The sequence below is a fragment of the Aplidium turbinatum genome, chromosome 16 (genome assembly GCF_918807975.1).
Source record: "Aplidium turbinatum chromosome 16, kaAplTurb1.1, whole genome shotgun sequence".
Lineage (NCBI taxonomy): Eukaryota > Metazoa > Chordata > Ascidiacea > Aplousobranchia > Polyclinidae > Aplidium > Aplidium turbinatum.
This window is the reverse complement of record NC_137487.1, coordinates 16,456,417-16,466,546: the sequence shown is the minus strand read 5'-3', so window position 1 is coordinate 16,466,546 and position 10,130 is coordinate 16,456,417. Positions and strand designations below refer to the sequence as shown.

Sequence of the window (10,130 nt, the reverse complement as noted above, 5' to 3'; positions counted from 1 at the left end):
TGTGTGAGTGTGACTGATTAGTGATTATTGACTTATTGTTTATTGTATATGATACGTAGTTGCATACAGAGAAACATTAACTCTGGCTCTGAGGCACCTTCTCGGAATGGATAATCACTGTTAAATGAAAGAGATATCAGATTGGGTGCCGTAAAAGCTACAAGCCCCTATGTTCTTTATGGACAAACCCATTTCCTCTCTCCTTAGCAAATGTCCATCTGCTGACGCTGGATAAATTTTACTTTTATAGGTTTATTAAGAGTAGGCTGGGTTATTGTCCTAATTTCTATCTTAGTAAAGAATCGTCCTCTTAGTAAAGAATCAATCATCATCAAAGAATGTCTTCAGTTATTGGTGGAAGTTTACCAAGTTTAGTGGTAACTAGCAACATTATCTCTGCAACTACCAATACCACAGATGCATCAGGTAACACAGTAATACTGCCAATTATTTTGACTGATTTCTTCCTTCCTGATTTCTTCCTTAGTGCAGCAGAAAATTTTAGTCTTTTCATCAGTGGCTGATCTATTGAAAGGAAGAAAAGTATAAACTATCTAAGTATCTAGGTGTAACTTTGGATCTGGGTTGTTTTTTTTTCGCTGAGACTTTTCGGTCATTTGTCCGAAATGACTTGAAAAAATTCGGTCATTTTTTATTTATTTTGGTTATTTATTCTGATGAAAATATTTCCTTTCAAGTAGCTGATACAAACCTAAATTTGCACTTCCTTTTTCGAACAATTTGACCGAATTGACTACAGGCCTCGAAATTCGTTTTTGTTGACGGCGGACAAACGCGTCCGGTCTGAGCAGCTATCTCGGCGGACAAATTAAGTATCACGGCCGACACACCAGTTTTACCATCGATCGTCGTGCTTAATCACTTTATTTTGATAATTCTTCACCATTTAAGAACTATAGCTACGGTTTAGAAAGCTTTTTAAAATTTCAGTGAAGTCGCTCTGAAAAGCTTTCATCAGACCAACGACGTGTGCTTGAAGAGTCAAAGCGCCGTGCAGCTGCTTCATACGCCGCAAAACTGATTAACTTCTGCCAAACTAGGTCATGTGGCTTCTTGCATCACAATGCTCTGGACACGAGTCGGAAAACTTCTACACTAACGCTACTACTTTTTGCTGTGCAAAGTTTCAGTAGGCTTTTTTCTTTAGGTTTATTTTGCGTGTCATGTGAGCGAAAGTGAATTTTCCCTGGGCCTTTTCTTACTGAGATTAAAGCCAGACATTGTGACGTAAGACTTGAACTAAGTTGCGCGTGATTAATGTAGAAGTGCCGGTACTCCCATCAATTTTTGGCGAAGAATTCACCTTTGTTACGCTGATTCAATGTCATCAATCGTTGAAGTAACGTAAAAATCGGAAGTGTTCCTGCTTGAACGAAAGCTAAGGATGCAGTATTCACGTTTTGTAGATGCGCGCTAGAATGCGCGGGAAATTCTATTCTTGCAACAATTGTTCGTGCTATGGCAGCTATGCAATGACGATTTGTATAGCTAATTCCTGTGTTATTTCTCGGCGGACAAGTATGACCGATCTTGATGGTACTTCTCGCGGACATTACATGCTGTGACGGCAGACATGTCCGCCGTGAATTTCCAGGCCTGGGCTATATATTTTTTTGGATATTTTGACCGAATTGACTATATATATTTTTTTTGGACATTTTGCTAAAAAATCGGTCAATGACCGAAAAAAAATCCAGCTTTGGATGAGCGCTTGACATGGGATAGTCATATTATTAATCTTAGAAAGCAGCTTGCAAAGGTCTGCGGCATAGCATTTAAGCTGAGATACATTGCCCCATTAACAATATTACAAACTTTATATTATGCTTTGTTTCAATCCAAGATCCAGTACTCGGTTATAAATTGTGGAAGAACAAACTCTACATTGCTTACTCCACTTAAAGTGTTACAAAACAAGTTCATCCGATCCTGCTTATTTTTGCCAAGGTCAACAAATACAACTTTTCTTTATCACCAATTTAATGTGCTCAGAGTTGACGATATTATTAAATTAGAGACTGCAAAATTTATGGACAAATATGTGCACAAAATGCTTCCCCGGGCCTTTGCTGGCTGCTTTATTTTTGTAAACAAAATTCACCATCATAAACCCGTCAGAACCAAAAGAATGATTTATATTTGCCTTCTGCAACGTCAAACTCTGGTAAAAAGATGCTATGTTTTAATGGAGTGAAACTATGGAATCAAGTACCAAAAGAAATAAAAGAAAAATCTTATAATGTTTTTAAATTTAAATATAAATGTTTATTAAAGAATTTGTACTATGATCACTCCTGAAACGTATCATCTGCTTATTTCTCTGCACAGTTTTTTTTATTTTTTTATGTTGCCCTGTGTTACTCCACTGTTAATGTATATATTATGTAAACTGCTGGTATTGTGCTATATGTGTTAATGTTCTTGATTTTGGGTCTTTTGTTTAAATGTTTGGGTGGAAGCTGACTTTGGTGACCTTTTGGTCTTTCGCTGCCATCCTTGTTGAGGGAATTATTTTGTTTATTGTGTTTTTGTATATTTTTGTTTTTTTATTTTTTGCCAACAAAACAAAAATAAACTGAACTGAACTTCCATGTGCATTAAAATTCCTCTTATTACATTGTCTATGCTCTATTTTTTTAGAAATAAAAGAATCTATAAAGTTTGTTGCAGTGTATGAAAAGTGAATTAATTGCTTGTATGATAGTATTTCACATTTTAATGCATAAAATAGCTGAATCTCTCATCTTTTTCAATCTGTCATATACGGTACACTATACTGTAAGTAATGTGGCCTTTTTCCTATGCTGCAACATGTTGGGAAGTTTTAAAAACTTTAACGACCACAACAGCATATTAAAAATATCTTCAATTGATAATTAATATATAGGCTATATGATTCAGGCCTCTAAGCTCCTGGTGACCATGGTCACCGAGAAGTTGTTAAATAGTCTCTGAAATTACCGCGCTTCTGGGCCATGTTTGGTTGACGGTTTCCACAAGCCAACATTTCTCTTCTTGCTTTTGTATTTTTAACATTTTTTCTCCACTTGCGTTTGTACCTGAAGGTTTTTCTCTTCACTTGCATTCACAGCCTTAATTATCATAAACAAGCCAAAGTCTCTTACATGTCGACGAGTATATATATTGCTGATAAAAGTTTTGCAAAAAGTCTAAGCGTAAACCTATTCGAAAGATTACCGTAGCTGTGCTCTACACTTACTTGGGAAACAGTGCATATTATATAAGTACAACTGCAAATATATTTCATGACCTTGTTTGCGTTGTTCTTACCTGAGTGAATGTAAAAAGTGATAATTATTAGCGGATTTTTAAAAACATGACTCTTTAACGGATTTTTTATTTTGGCTGCCAGACTCAAAAGTTTTGCTGTCGAGAAGAAGCTGTGGTAGGCCATGCTTGGTCGCCGGAAAAATAAAGGAGTTTAGAGGCCTGGTGATCTATCATAAATTCTCATCTTTTCAGTCATTAATTGTGGGTACTGGGTAACCAGACTGTAGAACCAGACTATAGAATCGACAAGGAAGAGATTTTATCATAGTAACTGTATTTGATGTAGTTCAAAAGTTTTATAAAAAGCATAACCCTTGCAGGCTAGTATATCTACTAAACTTGACCACTTGGAATAAGAAGTGAGATATTATTTGTTTCAGCGCAGCAAGGTGTGAGCACTGTACAAACAACCCCTGAACTTCAGCCATCTGAAGCCCAGGTGATGCTACTCAATTTCTGGCAAAAACAACTTCAAGAAGTCCAAAGTTTAGATGTTGTAAGCATATTATGTAAAAGTTTAAGCATTTAAACTTTATGTATCAGTTTGAAATTTTACTTTTTAAATGCACGATTTGCTTCTGTTGATGACAGAACTTATGCATTTTATAAGATTGTATTCTAAGCTTGTTTTTTTTTCATATTGCCTTGTTTACTTATCTGATGCTGTATACCAGGGGTGGCCAACACATCGTCTCAACTGGTCAATTGTATCGGATTTTGTGTTGACTTGACAAGATTCTTAAAAAGAGTGTTTTTCAATTTATGCTGATTGTCCTTTTCAATTTATGCAAATTGTCAATCAACTCAGATAATTTATTTGGTTAGATAAATTTGATCATGGCTTCAGTAGGTATAAAAACAAAATCCCTGTCATACACGCCTGTTGAAGCATGTTATCATGTATCAAGGCTAAGAAACTGGTGCCTTGGCAAAAAAGTAGCAGTAACTTTCCATATTGATTGATGCTTTTGTTAAAAGAAGAGGCTAGTTACTTCTTACAAAAATTGTTACTTGCATTCATTGCAGCCTATCCCTAGCTTAATTTTTTTTACTAAATTAACTTCTTCCTGTTTAAGTCTCAAAAAAATTGCTGGGTGACTTCATCACCGACCAGTCGATTGTTAATAATTAAAAAAAAATTTCTAGTTGATCTCCATCAATGAGAAGTCGGCCACCCCTGCCGTATACTATCAGTCGTAAACCTTGGAGATGTGAGTTTTGTAAAAATGGCTTGTGATAATCGGACCAGTGCCCGTGCTCCTTGGGGTTATGGTTAAGTTAAATACAGTTAAAAACTAAGATTTTCATTGTATTTTGTTTTTGTTGTTCCACTTAACATTTGTTAGTATATTTTTGGTGTTGTGTTTAATTGTTTGGGTGGCAGCTGACTTTGGTGACCTTTTGGCCTTTCGCTGCCATCCTTGTTGTGCAAATTTAGTGTTTGTTGTGTTTTTGTATATTTTTGTTTGTTCGCTAACAAAATAAACTTAACTAACATATCAATTTGCATACTAACGGTGTTATGTTATATATGTGTAGTTTGCACAATTTTTGGTTTTTATAAAGTATAATATACATGGCATGTTTGTATTAAAACTGTTTTGTAAATTTTAGAATGATTTCAAGATACAAGAACTTCCACTAGCAAGAATAAAAAAGATCATGAAAATGGATGAAGATGTCAAAATGATTTCGGCAGAAGCTCCTCTTCTTTTTGCGAAAGCTGCTCAGATGTTTATCACTGGTAACCTCATTTGAACAACCACAGTTTTTATGCACAGTATGATATTAATATGACTGAAGTAAAGCATTATTGAAAAGATGCTAAAGTGAAAGAAAGGATCAGGCACTAAGGCACTTCCACTATGGGCAATCACAAATCTAATGACACAACACTCTAAAGTTTTGCACATGGCAATGTTTGCAAAGTAAAATCGCCTGGGAGCAACCATGTTCAACAAACGTTATAAACTTTATTAACACTTACTGTGCTTTAGAACTTAGTCTAAGAGCATGGATTCATACAGAAGACAACAAAAGAAGAACTCTGCAGGTGAGATTAATTGTATGTTCTATATCTTCGTGGAAAGAATTATTTGTTTTTTCTTAAATGTACGTTGTGCTTGCTTGTTTAACCCACACAGAAGTAGCAGAAAAAATCTGAACTTAAGTTTTCCAGTTGGTTTAGTTGGCTGTTGTGTGACATACAACCTAGTCACATGAAGAGCTCACCACTATAGACTACTTTTTTTAAGATCATTTATTATAGGATTCTTCTTTTTTAATGATAACTTCCCTTCAATACTTGTGTTTTAACCTGCAAGATGGTGAATGCGTAATACTTGTACCAGACCATTTTTCAACATCTAAGCTATTTGACTTTTTAGTTAATCATTTTTTTCTATCAGTTTGATTATGTTTTGTAGCAAGTTTATCTCATCAAATCTTACATCCGCAAACTTATTTCAGCGAAATGATATTGCCACTGCCATTACAAAATTTGATCAATTTGATTTTCTAATTGACATTGTTCCCAGAGAAGAAGTAAAACCAGCACGACGACCGACAGTAAGATGAAATCTTTGCTTTTATGTGACTACATAAGATACTGTAGGTAGGGATGGGCAATATAGAATTTCGAATAGTTGCAATCCGAATATCTAATTATTCGAATTGAAATGACATTTCGAATCGAATTTTCCAAACCGAAATTAAAATATCCACTTTTCCCACTACCAAAATTTTTTATCGATTTTCGCCGATCAATTACATTCGGCTCAGCGATAGCTATTCGCTCTAGCGAAAACGGCTAGCCAGCTCTCTTTCAGATGTTAGAAGACCGTTGTGTTGTGGATTTGCATCTATTTTCATTGTACGAAACATGGAACACAATTCAACTCTGGGTTAAGCTACCGCTACACCTAGTGTCGGAAGTTCCACAACAATGCAGCAATCCAATGAAATGGATGGTCTATTGAGCTCCGGTGTTGAAGTGACAAATACTTCAGCCTTCAGCATCAAGTATGTAACGACGACAACGAACAGCTTTCAGCTGGCCAGGAAATCCGATCGTACCTTAAGGCAAAAGTGCCAAACAGCGATGCAAGTGAATGGTGGAACAAAAATAAAGAAAAGCTCCCGCTGTTGTTTGATCTTGCAAGGAAGTATTCAGCCACTCCTGTCACTTCTGTATCCTTAGAAAGATCCTTCTCGAGTGGGGGATTAACAGCATCAAAACTGCGATTGCGGCTCACTGGCGAGCATTTAGAAGCTTTAATCATTCTTCACTGCAACAAAGACTTGCTCTCCTAGGCAGTTACTGTTGTTTTTCGTTTTGTTGCCACTTTTCCATGATGTCTCTTCAATAAAACCAGAATAAAAACAAAGCTTTTTGACATTTTCTGAAGCTAATTGAAAATTATTCTAGAATAGGTATTCGAAATTCTAAATTCGAAAAATTATTCTAGAATAATTCTAGAATAGCTTATTCTTCTATTTTACCCATCCCTAACTGTAGGGATTTTCTATTAGCGAAATCGTATGCTAATTTACAAAGATCTTGCATAAAGTAAGGTACTGTTTACACTGTTTTAGTTTACCTTGGGCTTAAACTATTTTGCCTTTCTTATACGAGTTTGAAATTGGGTCGAAATCCTGTTTTGCAAGTCTATTACGATGTCACTTTTCGACTTTTGCTTCGATTCTCATTCTCAATGCCCATGAAATGCAATACCTTAACGTTCCTATCAACCTTAATCATCTTTCAGGAAGAACCCAGGTCAACTGGTGGAGAAACAGTTCAATATTTCTATTCTATGCCTCAACAACAACAACAACAGCAGCAGCAACAAACACAAGCTCAAACCGTCACAGTGGTAGGCCAAAGCACAACGCAGGGGTCGTCATCTAATCTACAACCTAACCAAGTTGTTGTGACTCCTCAGGGACAGGTTTGTTGCGTTTGCAGTTTTCTTGCCTGCATAGAAATGAAATCACATTAACAGTCAGTTTCAGCCTTGGTGGGGTCTTTTAAAGGTTCCTATTCAAACAGGATTTGAAAAACGATGTTATTTGAATAAGAATCTTTTGAAGGTCTTATTAAGAATCAAACAGGGTGCTAAGGTTTTTAGAGCATAGCAACTGTTTGCTTTAACTTGCCTTGCTTGGCTTTTTTGGTGGGCATTGAGCACTAATTTTGTGTTGTTTATAATGTTTATTCTTGAAATCCAATCATGCAACTTTGGAGTTTCATGTCTGTCACAGATACTTATTAGAAGTTCGTTCATTTTAATATTAAAATTAATCAAAAATTAAAAAAAAACTTATCAAGTTCTTTCTCCTCAGATAGTTCAGTTTACTTCCAACAACCAAGTGATTGGCAACGTGGATGGAGGCCAGCAGATCATTCAGCTCTCTCAACCCCAACAGCAGGTAAGGCTCAATATATACCGGTAAACGTTGCCTGCTGAGAGGCTCATGTTTTCAAACTGAACCAGATTTCACTATGTCCGTTGATTTCAAAAAAAAACAAAAAGTGCTGTGTTTATGTTACGCTACAACTGTGAGGTACCGCCTTTTCGACTTGACCGGTACCGCTTGTTTGCTAAGACACAGCCACTTCCAGCGAATTAGTCGTATCGACTTCGTTTCCTCATACTCATTTGGCCACATACTCACAACGATGCGACTCAAATCCTGGCCTAGTGGTGTGTCTTCTCGAAAATGGTAATTGATTGTCGTTTATCCAGAACCAGCAGCAGCAAAACAACACGGTGGTGATGAACAACCAACCCCAGCAACAACAAGCAAGCATTGTCTTTAATCCTCAACAGGAAGTACGCTTTGAATTATCGTAGATCTGTCAATGACAGACTTTGCTTATGTATCCAACACTGTGTCAATTTTATTATGAAATCACTTCGATCTTGTGTTTGTTCATGGTTACATTTTGTGTTAACGCGAACCGTTGAATTGGAGGCCATGATATGTACCATAACTTAGATGTTGTACTGTCCATATACAAAGCACCCCCATCCGTCGCAGTAAACATAATATACTGTAGCTTATTCAGCAATATGTTGTTGCATTGTAAATTAACATTCTATGCAGTGTAGCCATCTTCATTGGCTATATAAATTAATAGAACAGAGCAAGCTTCTGAACTTTAATTCTCAAATTTACTTACTGATTTTACTCCAAATTAACTGGTATCAATGGGGGCTTTCACTTCACTGTTATTGTTCTATTTTTAAGACAAAGGTTTGTAGCTATTGGTTTGGTGAGATTGGAGTTAGTTTTTGTCGCCTGCTGTCTTGCTGTGCTTCTTTAAATCGCCATGTTTTGAATAGACGCAGCAGCAGCAGACAACCATCAACCAAACTATTCTGCAGCAATTGATCAACAACAGCGGAACCTCTGCGTCGGAAATCCATAGCGTGAGTGTTCTGCTCACAAATATTGGCGTTACAAATATTTTTTTTTCTTTAATAAAATATATGGCCCAGTTTTTTTTAATTGTAATTAATTATGGGGTCAGTTTTATCCCCAGTTTGTGTCGTTTATTTTTCCAAAACGTGAACTAAGAAAAAGTTTTGTGTTTACAAATACACCAATAAATTACTGAAAATTGCGCTACAAAGTTATATAATGTACCTAACTGTATTCAGGTACAAATCAACCCAGATGGACAGATCCAGTTGATCAAAGTTCCTTCCAATCAGTCGGACAGTAATCAGAATACGGTAGGTTAACAACGGGTTCCTATTAAATCAAAGTTGCCTTTTCACGTCGATTTACTGTTTGTTGTAACAAGGCAGAATTTGTTTGCTAGGTTAGAAAGAAAAAATGTTTTTAGCGTTAAAAACTGTAGAAACAAACTACTCATGTGGAAAACTTTTGATTGGCCAGGCGTTCTGTTCCTGAGTTAGTTACCGTGATGCAGATTTTTGTCGAATTTTCTCCTACGTAATAAAACGACCGGTTTGCACTCTTTTCAACATATGAACAAGAGGAACTTGTTCAGGCGTGCGTGAATGCACTTACCTGCTTTAAGAGACATTTCTGAGTAACCTGCGCATGATTGATTTCAAACGTCCGTAGATGTTAAATTAACGTAGAACCGATTTCTAGTATTTTTATCGTTTGTTCCAGACCCCGCAGCAAAACCAACAGCAACAAACAGTCGTCCGGCTCGATCCATCTGACAGTGGTCAGCAGATGTTTGACATCAGGACCACTACCTAGCCACCTCCCACTGGTCTTTTTTATCCACGAGAAGTTGTTATTCTGCCCGGTGCGGCCCAATGAGAGGCAGACCCTGACATGGACAGGGCGCGTTTGATAGTTTTCTGAAGACATTTTTAGTTTTTTATCGATGTTCACTGGTGCAATGAAAGAAGCAAAATACGATTTTGCTTTAATGCTTCCTTAACATTTCGCGCACTCTAGAAATACACTTCTTCAGAGTAGGTCAAGATACAAAGCGAAAGTTATTCATTGAAAGTTGGTTCGTCCATTCAGTGAAGACAAACTTTGACATCATTGATGGCTTACTTGGCCCTATCAAGGCGGCTAGGAGAAACCCTACTAAAATTAAGTGATATTCTATTTAGGCCGCCCTTTTCTGCATACATGATCTTCAAACATTGGCGGCTGTGTGCTTTAAAGAATCATCGTTTAGTAACTCTAATTTTTTAGCTTGTCTCATGTTGTTTTGTTGGTTTACTGCACAAGACTATCTTTGTATGTACGAACTGTTACGATCATATTTGACAAACCAACAAAAGTTGAACTCCTCACATCTACTAATTAAGATACAG

At 36.5% G+C, this 10,130-nt stretch overlaps 1 protein-coding gene across 1 annotated transcript; it reads left to right on the top strand.

Annotated features, from left to right (window-relative positions):
• Window positions 1-255: 255 nt before the first annotated feature.
• On the top strand, window positions 256-10,098 carry LOC145785475 (nuclear transcription factor Y subunit gamma-like). Its single transcript, XM_082597123.1, has 11 exons — window positions 256-426; window positions 3,693-3,808; window positions 4,927-5,056; window positions 5,310-5,365; window positions 5,782-5,880; window positions 7,080-7,262; window positions 7,657-7,743; window positions 8,061-8,147; window positions 8,661-8,747; window positions 8,979-9,053; window positions 9,463-10,098. The coding sequence occupies exons 1-11, from the start codon at window positions 339-341 to the stop codon at window positions 9,553-9,555; spliced, it is 1,101 nt and encodes a 366-aa protein (XP_082453249.1). The 5' UTR covers window positions 256-338; the 3' UTR covers window positions 9,556-10,098.
• Window positions 10,099-10,130: the final 32 nt, after the last annotated feature.

Coding starts and splice junctions, on each gene's coding strand:
- LOC145785475 (XM_082597123.1), top strand. CDS start 339: ATGTCTTCAGTTATTGGTGGAAGTTTACCAAGTTTAGTGGTAACTAGC. Junction 5,057..5,309: donor TGCTCAGATGTTTATCACTG/GTAACCTCATTT, acceptor ACTGTGCTTTAG/AACTTAGTCTAAGAGCATGG. Junction 7,744..8,060: donor TCTCTCAACCCCAACAGCAG/GTAAGGCTCAAT, acceptor TCGTTTATCCAG/AACCAGCAGCAGCAAAACAA.